Raw genomic sequence first — 15,448 nt, forward strand, 5'->3', positions numbered from 1 at the left:
CGAAATGGAACAAGAAAAACAACTTGTTGGCATAACACAGCTTTTCTGCCTAATCCAATGATCAGTTGTAAATTACATGCTTGGTTGCTCACTGTAAATGAGAGGTAGTGCAGTGAAGCTAATAGTCTTCAGGAATTTGAAACACCTCTACACAAGGTATATACTATAGACATTGATGCAAGCATTAAAAATTCTGTCTAAAAGGACTACCTGTCCACATAGACCAGATTTTGTTGGTCCCGAATGGTCTTCTATGGCAGTTTTGACTATCTCCCTTGCATTCAAAGTTTTTCCAATAGCCTAACGATAGAAACTTTGCTTAGGGTTTGGGTTTCGTCTGACCCAGGGATCTTTTTAACACTACATTCAGCCATTGTATCCCCTGCCCCACTCTGACTATTGTCCTCCTGCCCCACCCAAGGAGAGTCTAAACAAGAACTTTAGTTGACCTTTGGGACACCTGTTCTGACCAGATATACTGCACTGGCACAGGTATATGTTACCATATGTAGACTACCTGGAAGTAGACTTTTTTGAAATCACTTGCAATACCATCTCAAGCTGCTAGGTGGCACTCAATGGGGGTCAAAACTTAAGTTGAACTTTAGGACACCTGTTCTGGCACAGGGATATGTTGCCATGCCTGTATGACTCTTTGTAGATTTATTTATTATATGAGAAGCAAATGTGGCTTTAGTGGAATCACTTGCAGTACCATCTCAAACTGCTAAGTGGTGCTCATGAGCTGTACCTCTACATTGTATGCTCAGAGGGAGAAATAAGCGGACTTTGCAAATAAATAAAACTGTTACAGTATCATTTCGCCATAATGATAGTGGTTGTTAAGATCACTTTTTCCCAGCTTAACCTTCTCCCTGTTGCCTAACACTGTAACCAACAGAAAATTGGTAGCCTAACAGCTAAGTCTGACAGTAAGTGTGATAAAGTTGAAGGAAATTTGAACCACCAGATATAAGTGTGGTCTAAGTGAAAAATTCAATTGTTGTACATTAATCTGAAAAAAACTAAATAATTAGTTACCATGGCAACATTAAACAGTTACTATGGCAACTAGTTACCATGGCAATGGTATGTCACAATGGCTGCACCTGTTCTCATCCTCTGGGAATTGCAAGGCTGGGCTAGTCCATTTTAAAGTTTAAGGGGCCAGGGAATGATGTATCACTTTTAGATAAGAAGAAGCAGGAAAAGTAAAGCATGAATCACATTAAACACTGTTCAGAAACTTGCCATTAGTTCTTTTAAATTTGTACTTCATAGCTGGTAACAACAAATAAAAATCCACATATATCTACATGGTCTTTGGACATCAGTAGACATAAGAAATACTGTATTCAGCACTTTTCCAATATACATGGTGGTATTTCTAGCCCAGATCTGTATTTGTTAGTATTAAAACATCTTATTGATGTGCCATTTATAGCAGGTGAAATTTTGAAACACTCATGATTATCATTGCTTATACAAGTGGAATTAATTTGTCAGGAAGCTCTTTATAATGCTGAAAATCCCCAGGGGAATACATGATTGAGGGTTTGTGCTTTCCTTTCGATCGTCCCTTTGTCTTCCCATCACGCGATACAGCAGAAAACTTTTAATTATGCTGATAGCTTTTCAATATGGCCATGACTTATTAATGACCCTTCACAGCATTTTGAATTGCTATGAATTGCTGCAGTGATTTGTCCATGGTGTCTCTATGGTGAGAGAATTTCTATCTAGGGAAAACTCATTCAGTCATCTTTCCTGGTGGTGCTGTCAGCCATGTTTGTTTACATTCTGGTATTTTGTGGTGGTGCCACAAAATAAGTGCACCTCGTATAGGCTGTTTTAGTGCCAACCATACTTAGTAAATGTCAGAAATGTGAGATAATTGCACAAATATGTTGAAAAGTGGAAGTAATTTGCAATCACATGAGGATATTTTTCAATTAAAATATTTCAGTTTTTGGTGCAAAATGTTACATAATGTCCCTTTTAATGAGCTACCTCTAAAAACCAAAAATTTTCAATTTAAAAAAAGGAAATAAACAAAAATTGAGTTTGATCATATAAAACATAAAGCAAACAGAAGGCCTGATACATAATTCCCCTGTGTAATTAAGGAACGGTCCCTCTTTGGTTAGATCCAGTCTTTGAAGAGGCTGTGTTAAGTGCGGGCACCTTTACGTATTACAAGTGCTTAAGACACACCTGGGGAATTTGAAATCTGCACAGTTCAGTAGGTCAGAGTACAAATACAAGTGTACAGAACAAGGAGCTTACAGTGGATTAAGTCTGTAGACTGTATATTGGTATGGCATACAGGAGTTTGGATTTTCCTAGGAGAAAAGGATGGGTAAGTATAGAAATTGGTACAGTTAAGGTACTACAGTAACTGTGGTTGATTCCAGTTATTTGTATTTCTTCTTATTATGTATTTCGGGAAATTGTATAGAATTTGAAACACACCAATTGAAACCATTTACCATTCACTCGATTGTCAAAACAATGCATTAGTCGTATAGCCCATTGTTGTATATTTCAGTGTATTGTGATACCCAGAGGTACATGTTAAATGCTAGCAAAGACAGCATTAATGGACAGTTAAATGTGTGCACAAAAACACTAGACTGCCCAAATAAACAATTTTAGGGCCACAAATAAGGTCAGTTTCTTCTAAACATCCGCTCAAATAATGTTACATGAACCAGTTACCTTTAAGTGTTCAACATTTAATCTAAGACTTCAAAATTTTATCTGTCAGTGTTAGTTCTTGTAGTACATGTATCTTTGAATATAAGTTAATCACTCAGTTCACTTCACTTTTTAATCTGTCCACCTGGCTGCACATTCAAGTTTTGTTACAATTCAGGTTCAATGGGTAAGAGTAGAAAAATGTGATGCAATTTGAAAGAATTATTTTCCACGGCCATACCATTATATTTTCAACTTAGGTACAAATGTATGGGCACAGACTTCTACAATGTATTACTTATTGTCTAGTTATATGAAGATTTAAACAATGTCTACGGGGTTATTTCTGATATACTACCTCAATTGATTCAGTTCAGTCCATACAGTTGTTGCAGTTGTAAACTTTAAGGTATGCTACAATAGTCAAGACTTGAGATTAACGATATTTATGTTCAACAGTCTTACAGGTCATCAGACATGGACAACATGTTAACAAGACTATGTGACAACAAAGAAGAGAATATACTGTATATACACTTTACTCTGCTGTAACAAATTGTCATTAGATTGTTTGAGAGGAAAGTGTGATTTCCGTATGTGGCAGTTTTTAACAGCTGACATTTTTGTTGTTTCAGATTGAGGAGCGTATCAGCTTGGAACACTTGCACAAGCTCAAGTACTACTTCGAGGTAAGTCAGGTCACCAATGAGGTACGACGTTCACACTTGTCTTTCATGTAACAGCCACTCCAAGTCAAGATTAGGCCATGCCAATTTAATTTGTTCCTGGATATAAAAACATATAACAGTTACTATCACTAGATTGGGAGGTTAACATGAAAACATTCTGATCTTTGGTTTACAAACACAAGGAAATTGAATTGACATGGCCTTAATTAGTATCATCCAATCAGCACTGGATAAAACATTGATTGACACCTCCCCATCAGTTGAATTGGTGTGGCCTTAGTACTAGCAACCAATCAGCACTGTGTAAACATTGATTGACACTTCCCCAACAAATTGAATTGTGTCTTTAGCAGCACCCAATCAGCACTGTGTAGAACATTGATTGACAGCAGCATCAGTAATGCACACATAAATGGATTTAACTTACGAAATGTCTCAAGAAATCAGGTGATTGATAAAACTCATACCACTCCCAGTCCACTTCCATTAATGCATGTCTCTTGCACTGCTTTTCTTGGGCTTGAGTGATGTATAATCTTGTAGTTGCTTACCAGAAACCCTGCTTAGTTTGTGTGTTTCCAGTTGTTGTGAATCCTAGATGTAGTGCTTTAAATCTCTTGTCTTGCCTCAATTCCTGCAGCTATTAATTGTGTGCCTTAACGTCTAACATTCAGAACTATAGAGCAGACAGGGCCAGACAAGGCTTTCCCATCCCTCTCCGCACCCGGCGTAAAGTCAGTTGGCGTAGGGTAAGCAACCGCAACAGAACCAGAGTGCGAAGTCTTGGATGAACCAGCAGCTTCTTTCCTTTTTACATTGCATGATACAAAAAATATCAATGATATTTTCAATCTCGTTGTTTATGTTGATTCTATTAATCTGCATTTTTATCTATGCATGCATGATGTCTTGTCCATTCAGTGTCGTGTAATATTTCCTCACGTATCATCTTTCTAATGTACTCATTTATGAAGGTTTCCAGAAATGGTTTGGGTAGCCGTGCAAGGTAGCACATACTACCAGCCCACCCAGCCTTTTCCGGAAACCCTTTTCAATAAGTACATTAAGTCCAATATGGCATGAAATACCTGCAGTAATTGCTTCGTATCTGATTTTTTTGTCGATTTTGATTTATGACTTTTTTCAATCAGTTGTAATACAGCATAGAACAAAATGTGCTTTGTGCTTCGTCTTGACCATTAATTCGTCAATTTCCTGAATAAAGAACTTGCAAATAACAACAGAACAATGTACACTGCTGCATGCCCCGGCTTTCATCATAACAGGAAGGAAGCTCTTGTGTTCATCTAAGACTTCAGGCATTATTTGTGCTAATTAGAAAATTTATCAATGTTTCAAGCAATTCTCCTTGTGGTGAACTGTTAGAAGTATATATGCTGAAATGGCTCTAGAAAATGACATTATTTGGTCATATATCTTGTACAATTTCTTTGCAAGTGACAACTGAAACTTTTGTGTTTATCAAGACTTTATTGAGACTAATTTTTCTTTGTGTATATAACGTTATACACTATTTTAATTTGCAGAGCATACTTTACTGCTAATTATTCAGTTTTCAAGACTAACAAGCCCTCCTTCTCCCTTGCAACTTTCAAAAACAATCAACAAAAAAAATCAGTCGTAGTACTAAGAAAAAAGTGGCAATGGTTTACTAAAAATTGAAATTCATCTTATATGGCAGCTCAAGACTTCACCAAATTTCCAGTGAACCATAAAAAATGGGGGAAATGATGTACTTATAACATTGTCTGCATACTTTCCAAAATCCTAAAAACTATTCCAGTATGAAAAATAATATTACTGTATGAAGTATTATGCGTTAAAGCTTGTTCTAAAAGCTAAAAAAAAAGCCCTAGTCATAGAACATGCCAAGAAGGCTAAAAGAATTTTGTTTAGGAACTTTATATGTACAGTATGCATAACATGTCAAGAATTCGTGCAGCTTATAGTGAATGATCACCTATTGATTTTATATGTACATCAATCCTATGAGCTGACAGTCTTGTTGTATGATGCAATCATTGTATGTTTAAAGTTGTTGTTTTTAGTAACCAACAATTTTGTAATTTTGTCTGGAAGGTAACTTCCCCTCACGTAATTGTATCTTTAATAGAGTTGTTTGGAATTTGATCAATTGTTCACCTTGAATGAAATTATTTTTTCAAACAGCTACCTTACCAAGACTAAAGGTTAAAATGGCAAATTGAATCTGTATTAGCCCATTCATGATATAAAAATAGATTTATTTACATGCATTTGATGTGTTAGTGTTCAGCACCAAGGACAGGGGCATTTGTGTGTGTGTGTGTGTGTGTGTGTGTATGTGTGTGTGTGTGTACATGTATGTGTGTGTATATGTATGACTTGTGTGTATGTGTGTGTGTGCCCATGTGTCTCCTTGTTGTCCCTGGTTGGTCAATTGTTATCATAACCTAACTTCACTGCATGACCGTTGACCAATAGGAAGCAGACACAGATGGCAGTGGTGCTCTCAACCTGGAGGAGTTCAAGCAGGTGCTCAAGAACTGCTTGGGCATCCGAGGAAGGGTAAGACAATTTAAATCTTAACTTCTTACAGCAACAGTTGAAGTTCTCTAGCACGCTGATAGGTGGCACTATTGTGCAGTGCAATACTTTCTTAGGGGAGCATTTAGAGCATAGTTTAAATGTACTTAATTAGATGCACCAAGCTTCAATCATGTAGACGTTAACATTTTAAAGGTTCTTAGGATAAGTCTATTTTTGTCAAGCAAGCAGGTATCATGAACAATGATTTGAATTGGTACGGCCTGAAAATGGATGGTGGTATTATGTGTACGTTAGTGGATGTTGTTTTTCTATGGATGGTATTTGTAGTGAAAAACACATGGCACCAAATTTATTACTTCTTAGTTTTGAAAAAATATGAATATGAATATGATAGAAGCCATGAAGTTAGCACACTAGGTTGGTTTATGATTCAAACAATGAATTTTAAAACTTTTATTCAAACCACTGCATTAATAAATGGAAAAACTGCAACAACTAGGCAGACAAGAACTTTCTTTTCAACTGTTAGGCATTTTTTTATTTCCGAACCTGAATTTTTTTGTCAAATCAGAAAAAAATGAAGAATGAAGCAGACAAATCCGAGAACCAACTGATAAAATTGGTGTGGCCTTAATGCGGTTTGTAACATGCTGGCATCACATTGACAGAAAGTTATAACAACACAAAGGAAAAATATCAGAAGGGAGACAATGGTGACTGTTTAGATGGGGTTAGCTTTACAAATAATTCTCTCTTAGGTCGGGCTAGACTGCATTTACTGCATGGTTACCTCACAATGGCAATCTGGGGCACAGTTTCCACTCCAACCTTACACAGCTGTGTGGCAGACATAATGTGTTATGCCTCTCTTTTGGTGACAAGCACTCATGCATGAGCGACAAGTTTGTTGATTGTACAATCACTGTTTTGAATCCAACCTTTTGGATACACGTAACAATGATACCGGTATGTTGAATTTTGAAGCAAAGGCAAAAGAAACAAGTCTTGTCGCTTTCTTATGACATCATATCTCAAAATAGACTTACCTAAAGGAAATCCCGGCTGACTTATAGCCAATTATCCTTGCAAGGAAGTCCTTTAAGCCTTAAGGTTCTTTGCTAGACTCAACGTTTTTGTTGCAGGGAATTTAGCTTCAGAAAGGACTCCATATTATTAGTACAGGAACATCTGGTGCTGCTATGGTGTCAAGTTCAACATTATCCGAAAACTGTCCAAACACGTTAGTATGACGCACAGGAGAAAAGGAGTCCGGAGTCCTTCATATGCAAATTAATCCATAGCTAATAGGGGTTTCCAGGGTAAGCTTGGCCCTCAGAGAATCATATTACAATTGAAGTGTACTGGGTACATCCCATTGACTGCCTGAGCCCTGTACCGGTGCTGGCAACAGGAATATTTGTGGTGGTGTAGGGGAAAGATCAACCTCAGTAAACCAAAGGCTCGTGCGGCGTGTTGTTGCACTGTTGTGACATGATGGCAGAAGGTTCTCCCGGGTCTGACTCACCGTATCCTAGAAAATATGGCAGTCTGGTGGGATATTCAATCTTAAACTGATATCCTTATGATAAATAATGTATTTTGTATCTCAGGGCTGGACATTTGTTTTAGGATTATTGTCTTAGAATTGGACTTTTCTTTCACAACTGTTGCTTTGCAATTGTAATGTAGTGCATGTGTTGAAAATGGGGACAGCTCTATATTAACCCACATCCCTATGTTCCAATACTTAAATACATTCTGACATAGGGTTTGGTTTGTTAGAACATACTATTAGGTTCCTGGTTGAGTTGTTGGAACATAAGTTTGTCGGAACATACCGGTGTACTGTATATTTATAAGACCATCTATTATTATGCATGTTTGTATCTCAGGCTTCAGGACTTTTGGTTTATTGTTTATGATTGTTGTTTTGCACTAGAAATGTCAATGAAATGTATAACTTTACTAAATGCTCATAATTATTTATTACAGTTTTTTTTACAGTCATGCTCAATATATTTTTCAGAATGAAGAACAGATTGTTGCCCTGTTTATGAAGATAGACTCATCCTCTGATGGAGAAATTGCTTGGGTAAGTCTTTCTAAACTCATCTTGTACTTATGATCTTGTAGATGTCCTAGAAAATTGTCCCCAGACTCCAAATGATAGTTTACTAAATTGGAGGTAGGGCACAGGTCAGATAAAATCTCAGGGACTTCATGTCACTTATTTTTGTTTAATTGTGGTATCCCAGTTATGCACATAATGCTCCAGTTGTTACAATTATAGCAAGTAACTACAACAAACAACTCACTGTCTGAATATGCAAGTAATGTACTGTAAGGTGACAAATACATGCACACCTGGTTTTTATGAATGTACTGTACCTGTGTGAAATAATGTATTGTGCATAGCACTTAAGTCGTATCCATGTTTTCAAGGAGTTGACATGCCATGTCCACGATGCAAAATTCTGATGCAATGTACACCAAACATCCAACGAAAACCGTAAAAAGCTTGGTTTTGCAGAACCGTAGTGCTGAACATCGTGCTAGGCTGTCCCCTTTGCAAAGTTTTAACTTTCGCACACGTAGCCCGAGAAACCATGGGGAATAATCATGGTTCCATTTATCTGAGGTGGAATCTATAGAATTTGATGCATGGCTTGACCTCTGGGGGTGATACATATACTACCACACAGAACAGTCAGGAAAAGGTCAAAAGAGAAAAACCATTGTGCACTCTGGCAGGACCAAAAGAATAGCTGCCAGCAAAATAGAAAAAGAGATGAAAGATTGTACTGAATTGTCAATGGCATTTTAAAGTTTAGAAAGATCATCATGCCTGATTATTATGGTTATTTGTCACCTTAAAAGAGACTTCCCCAAAGTGACTTTCTTAATTTCTTGACAAGTTCCTAATCCTCTCAAAATGAAATGTATTTAAAGGAATCCAAATGCAATTTCAGGGTGTCATTGACAACTTGAAATCACTTTAGCCTCTACAGTTTGCCACACCCAAACTGTACTCTCTATATAGCAGACCAACTCCTCTGGCATGTTATCTCTCTCTATTTGGCCAATTTCTACTCTCTCCAGCTACTTCCCAAAGCCTGGCAAAGGCTAACTTAGGGTGCCTGTTGTTAGTTTTCCTGTATGTAGTAAGTGCCTGTATGGTCATTAAACTGAGGTCTGCAGAAAGTGTGACAGTCAGGTTATTGTATAGCTGGCACACTATAATGACAGCTTTTATCTTATGTCAGCATCGTAAGACATAACAATAAGTGTGCACCTGGTCTCAAACCACTTAGTTTATGCCTGGCGGCATCTTCAGTAGAACTGTAGAACAAAACATCATTACTGCTTGTGTCTTGGTGAAGGCACCTAGCACTTCAAGACATTTTCAAGCTTTCTTAAAGATTCTTTGCAGAGTGGAAAGATAAAAGCAATTCTTGAGGAAAACAGTTATATGTAAAACTGTTGTAGTCTTTGACTACGTCTTGGGGAAGTTTGTTTAAAAGTGCTCTTGGAAACAAAATTTCAAAACTTTCTTGAAAGTTTCTTTGCTGAGCAGAAACTTAAAGATGAAGATGATTCTTGAAGAAAATTTCACATGAGAGTTTTCCATTGTAGTTCAAAAGTGCTCTTAGGAAAAGACCACTCAGATAAGTCACCTGATATGTGATAGTACGTTGTCAGGGGTAGTGGAAGACTGTGGTGCATTGTTATCATAACATCCACTCATTTGATGATGTTTTTGTTGAAAACAGGTCAGGTGGTAGATGAGTCCTTTCTCATCATCCTCTTTAGTCCTATGTTCAGTTCACCTGTCCAGATTCAGCAAAACAGAGATAGCGTAGTATGCATGGTCCAGTGGTTAGCAACCCTGCCTCTGGACCAAGAGGTTGGGAGTTCGAAACCCAAACCCAGTTCTTGTGGCTCACCTGACTTGCGTGGTACTTGACTTGCGGGTTGTACTTTTTAAACAGAGCTAGGGGAATTTATCTGGTACAATTAACTAAGTCTTGTAATACTGTACATAGCATCTGTCTCCTCTGTTTTGTTGTGTCAATAAAGTTCTCTCTGTCACAACGATTGGAAAATAAGCTCATCGTGCAGTGACTTAAACTGGTCCAAGATGATTTTGCTTTCCCTAGCAGAAGTAAGAAGTTTTAGACCCGATGTACAAGTGGGCAAAACCTTGACATACAAAAATATGCATACAAACACGAGCCTACAAAAACTGTGTACGTTGAATTTTCCTGTGCGTAAATCGGTCTGCTTTGACGTAGCTGCCCAGCTGGAAGTTTGCCTCCCAGCCCCATGTAAATCTAACATCAATCCACTCATGTTGTGTTTCAGGATGAGTTCTGCACGTACATGCAGCTGGAGTATGCAGAGAAAGAGGAGGCAGTCCTGCGAGACAAGGACGTGGCGTTCCACCTACCGGCTGCCATGGGAAGTACACCCCACCGGGAACCCATCGTTAAAGTCTCTCACACACCAGATAACACCTTCATGGCCCTGGGACAGGATGGAATGGTCACCTTCTGGTCTCCTAACTTAGACCTGAAGAGAACAAGAGCAGTGGTGGTAAGTTTTTTTGTCTGGGATTTCAAATCAGTTTTTAAATTATCATATAGATGGATGATACACATTAAGAGCCCAGTTGTGAGATGTGATATTACTTTTGAAATGATACGTTATGTGTTAAGTTGCATGTAAAAAATGTTTCAATCTTGATGTAATGAATTTGTATGACTTAACTCCAGGAAGACTAGCTACATACATGACTTTTGTATTCATATTTTGTATGTTTGCTAATGGAGGAGATAAAGCACCTATGTCTTTTGTCATCTTTATATTTCACAGACAGAGCAACAACAGAGCACCAGAATAAAGAACAAGTGGATCACAGACTTCGTGTTGATGACACAGTATAACAAGTTCATGATCGGCACAGGGTCAGTGGATAATCACATTGTCTCAAAATTATTGTTATAATCTTCTTTCAATCAAATAGTTTCCACCTGTCCACAATAGGTATATATTGAATTTGAATTGAGTTTTCCACTGATACAATGCACCTTCTGTATCGCTTACATGTATTTGATGTTTGCTGTACATTTTAAGCCGCCCAGCAAATAATGCAGAATCATGCAGTCATCATCATTTATAGACGTTGTCTTTAACTTTTGTCTATTATAAGCATAATTCTGGTGTGTTATGCCAAAGGGCAGTTATATAAATATATAGATGAAGACTCTTACTATGAATGATTGTTTTTATGTTATAGGGACCGAGAGATCCAATTTTATGAGCTGTCCAACTTTGAACCCTACTGCCAGATCAGCGGGTTTGAAACTGTGCCACTGAAGCTGGACTATTGGTATGTCAACAATCTTTTCTGTATTCCTTCCTATATGTTTGACAGTCAATCAACAACTATAGACCCTATAATTAGGGTGAAGTTGTAGCCCAAGTTGGCAATTGAATTCTAAGGGAAAGGGTCCTTTCAAGAAAGTTTGAAGAAGTTGATTGTCACAAAGTTTGGGCTGCATTCAGACTTACATGTAACCCTAAAAAGTTAGCAAAGCCAACTCTAACAGTTTATACTCAGGAATTGTAATACTTGATTCTGGACCAGAGTAACTCAGTTTAAATCAGTTTATTCTATTCAGTATTTATGTTATATTTCAGCCCCACAGGGCCAGCTGAATGCCTGGTGCTGTTTGGAGACAGTGAAGGATGTGTCAACATTGTCGTTATCCAAAACACTGGAGAGACATTACGGTAAGACACAACCAATCAAAATCTCACTTTTCTATTTGACGCAATGACCAAACATCTAACAAAAACTGAAAAGTCAAGGTTTCGAGTGCAATACACTCTGCCGATGTACTGTTACCATGCTGTTATGAGGATCATATGCAAAATTACATTGTATTGCTTATATTCTAAACTACACAGCAAGGGAAGCAATCTTAGGAGCAAATGAAGCTAAATACAAAATTCAAAACAGAATGGAAACCAGGCTATGGTTATATTGTGCTCGATTTGTATTGACCAAGGATTTTTGCTATTTTACAGAACCTGGAAGAAATATCCCAAGACAGAAGGCATAGCTAGTGTCAACATAGAAGTGGTAGCAAATGGAGCTTTCACAAAATACATAAGGTATGTGAAATTTACCCAGTTTCATTTTGTGGTTAGTAAAAGTATTCATGTTATTGATATGCATGAATGTACAATCTATAGCAGGGTCAATTTTTATAAAGATGGAACATTAATTTAAAATTAATAATGTCCCGTGTAGACATCTTTCAGAAATCGAAAGGTTTGTCATGCAGAATGATTGAAGAATATCAACCACATTGTCAGCAAAAAAAGTCTAAAGCATAAACTGACTTAGAGCTGTCGCTGTTATTTGTAACAGATGGAAGGTGCACAGAGATTGGGTGGGGCAGCTGCGTTACTATGACGACATCAGATCTGTCATTTCCTGTTCAAACCACGCCAACTCAGCACTGGTCATAGGTGAGTGGATAGATGTCCTCTTTTGTATTTTTAAAAGATCATATCTCTCAACACACGTAGTTCAGAAACTTGATTCTTCAGTTGTCCGTGTTGTAGTCAAATTTTAATTGTCAGACTAATAGTATGTATTGAGTATATTTTACCTCTGACCTTCATGAACATATCAAGGTGGCAAGGTGGTCTTATGGTTAGGGTTTTTGACTCAGAATCAGAAGGTTCTCGGTTTGATTCCCTAGCAGGCCCCAGTGTTGTGTCCTTGGAAAAGGCACTTTACACCTTTTTCCTCACTCGACTGGTGAAAATGAGCATCTAGCTTCAAATAGTCCTCTCGGATAGGATGTCAGCCTGAGGTCCTGTGCTTGACGAGAGCCACACCTGGAGCATGTTTAAGATCCCACCATTCTTATCGAAAAAAGTAGCAGTCCTTCCCAGTGTGAGTGGTTCAAACGTCTGGCCTCAGGGTTGACATCTTGAGAAGGTGATAGTCACCTGCTAAGTCAATGATTCCACAACTATGGAAAATAAATGAATAAATCTTGTATCGTCCCTCAAAGGTTGTGTATCTGGCAGTACCCATGTGGAACAACAGCTGAAGGAAATATCTCACGACAAGTCCACAGCCAGCAAGTCCAAGATGCCCTCCCTCACCTACACACAGACCAGGAAGAGACTGGACACTGACGAGACAGTCTTTAAGATCTACAAGGGAGTCAAGACGTTTGATTTCTCTAAGGAGAAGAACCTTATAGTCACAGGAGGTATGTGACCTACCAACTACTGAGTATACCTTCCTTTACATGCCTTTAAGTACCAGTGCCATCAACCAAGGATTGAGGTGTTCAATAATTGGAGAGTGGAACTCATTGCCACCAAATACAGCAGGGGAATCATCACTAGAAAGCTTATAACAATGCTCACAGTTAGATGTGAAAAGGTAAGGTGTAACTGGTCCTTCGGTGAAATGTAGCCAGCTGCCGCCACGCTGCATACTTGTGAAGCTGGTGTGTTACGCCAAAGAGCGGTTATGCTAGCTATACAGACAGATGATACTTAGAAATTTAAGAAAAGTGAAAAGTATCTAATACGTGTTTTGTTTCTTTTTCTAGGAATGGATAGAATAGTTAGGACTTGGAATCCATATGTACCAAGGTAAGGTTATCAATATTTCTCTCTGTGTGGTAAGACACAAGCACAATAATTATTATTCCTGTACATTTCATGCAAAGTGTTCAACTTTTATGGTTTTACCTCTGCTTACTGAATGTGTCCCTTTATCAGGGTAACATGTACCCTGCATATTTACTGTCATATTAAAGTTATCAAAGTGCTGAAAGGCTGCCATTTACAGACCCTTGTGACTTAGCCCCACCAATTGTAAGCTCCTCGCAATCGACTGATCCTCCTTCAAAAGGTAGAAATGAAAAATAGAAACATAAAAATGCAGATATTTGACAAACATGCCGCCACTTTCTCATTGGTCGAATCACTAATTGCCATTTTGTCATTGGTTGAACTGCTAGTTGTGATAGACATTAAGGATTGGTATATTCAGTCATCGGCCCACCAATGCAATAACAACTAGAGTTCCACGATCTCATACCTTCGCCAAATGATGTTAGCCTTTATAAATAAGAAATATACTAATCACCCTGATTATGCAAATAGGATCCTAGATTGCATGAATTATATCAGTCTGTTGATCATATTCTACACCAAAAGACAGTCTTATCTTAACAAAGAATGCCATAATAGCATTTCCTCATAAATCATGCAAATGTGGTCCTTATTTGAATAAGTTATGTTAAATTATGTTCACCTTCACTTAACTTTCAAACATCCCAAGTATGAAATTTCAGGCAGTTACCACTATGCAATTATAACATTTTCTCATTAATTATGCAAATTAAGTCTTCATTTGCATAATCGATATTTGCCTGTGTTTTTCTTGTTCTTAATAACATATGTTGCAAGCTTGAACTTCCTATCATGGAATGCAGCTGATTTATAGAATTTCCTCATTAATTATGCAAATTACATCAATATTTGAATAATTGTAATATCATTATGTCAAGCATCACTTCAGCTACCTACATACCAAAAATCACGATGATCCATCAATCAGTTCTTGAGTTATCCTCTTTTAAACATTTGTCCTTTAAACCCCCCTGCAGTTCTAGAGCAAGCAACTAGGGGGCTCAAACTCATGTCACTTCATCCCCAGCACAAGAGCTACCGGCCATCCAAATTTCGTCACCCTAGCATGTCTGGATCATGAGATATCAAAACTGGAAGTTCAGCTGCAGTACCATGACAAGCCGCCAGGGGGCCCAAAATCTAATCATTTTGAGGTCTCATCAAGACCTACCCACCTACCAAATATCAAGATAATCCATCTAAGCTTTCTCGAGTTATGCTGTTGACAGACAGACACACACACACATACACGAACGCCTCTGAAAACATAACCTTCTTGGCGAAGGTAATTATCAAAATGTGTCTTATTTTTTCAGCAAACCCACAGGGATGTTACGGGGCCACAACGCTCCCATCTTCCACCTCCACATCAGCGCTGAGGAGAACAGGATCTTCAGTGTGTCTACAGACAAGACTGTCAAGGTGTCTGTCATATTACCATACATGTCTAGACTGGCCTCCCTTGTACTCAGGATGTACTGGGACAAAGCAAACACACAAAATAAAAGCCAAAACTGCACCCCTGTCAGAGGATTTCCCTAGTTTTTTTATTAGTCATTTATTTCGTCAAGCATCACTTCAGCTACCTACCAGTTGAGTTATTCTCCTTCAAAATTTGTAAACAAATGCCCCTGCAGTTCGAACGCTAGCTGCTAGGGAGCCAAAACTTACATAACTTCTTTCAGAGTACAACAACTATGTACCACCCAAAATTTGTGACCCTAGCATGCCTAGATCATGAGATACCAAAACAGGAAGCTCTACTGCAGTATCATAACACT

The 15,448-nt window shown here is 38.0% G+C and overlaps 1 protein-coding gene across 7 annotated transcripts in view; it reads left to right on the top strand.

Moving 5' to 3' along the window:
• The window catches only part of LOC109477534 (WD repeat-containing protein on Y chromosome-like), a 58,479-nt gene that overhangs the window by 26,448 nt on the left and 16,583 nt on the right, over window positions 1-15,448 (top strand). For 3 of the 7 annotated variants that reach the window (XM_019778835.1, XM_019778830.1, XM_019778832.1), the window contains exons 2-11: window positions 3,333-3,386; window positions 4,061-4,135; window positions 5,871-5,954; window positions 7,963-8,028; window positions 10,299-10,529; window positions 10,809-10,900; window positions 11,233-11,325; window positions 11,637-11,729; window positions 12,027-12,113; window positions 12,373-12,474. In XM_019778835.1, coding sequence (XP_019634394.1) covers window positions 3,333-3,386; window positions 4,061-4,135; window positions 5,871-5,954; window positions 7,963-8,028; window positions 10,299-10,529; window positions 10,809-10,900; window positions 11,233-11,325; window positions 11,637-11,729; window positions 12,027-12,113; window positions 12,373-12,474 — 977 coding nt within the window. Of the gene's footprint in view, window positions 1-3,332; window positions 3,387-4,060; window positions 4,136-5,870; window positions 5,955-7,962; window positions 8,029-10,298; window positions 10,530-10,808; window positions 10,901-11,232; window positions 11,326-11,636; window positions 11,730-12,026; window positions 12,114-12,372; window positions 12,476-15,448 lie in introns of all 7 variants that reach the window. The other 4 variants (XM_019778829.1, XM_019778831.1, XM_019778833.1 and 1 more) reach the window with 2 other exon arrangements.

The sequence above is a fragment of the Branchiostoma belcheri genome, unplaced genomic scaffold, assembly GCF_001625305.1.
Source record: "Branchiostoma belcheri isolate BF01 breed outbred unplaced genomic scaffold, Haploidv18h27 scaffold40, whole genome shotgun sequence".
Classification (NCBI taxonomy): Eukaryota; Metazoa; Chordata; class Leptocardii; order Amphioxiformes; family Branchiostomatidae; genus Branchiostoma; species Branchiostoma belcheri.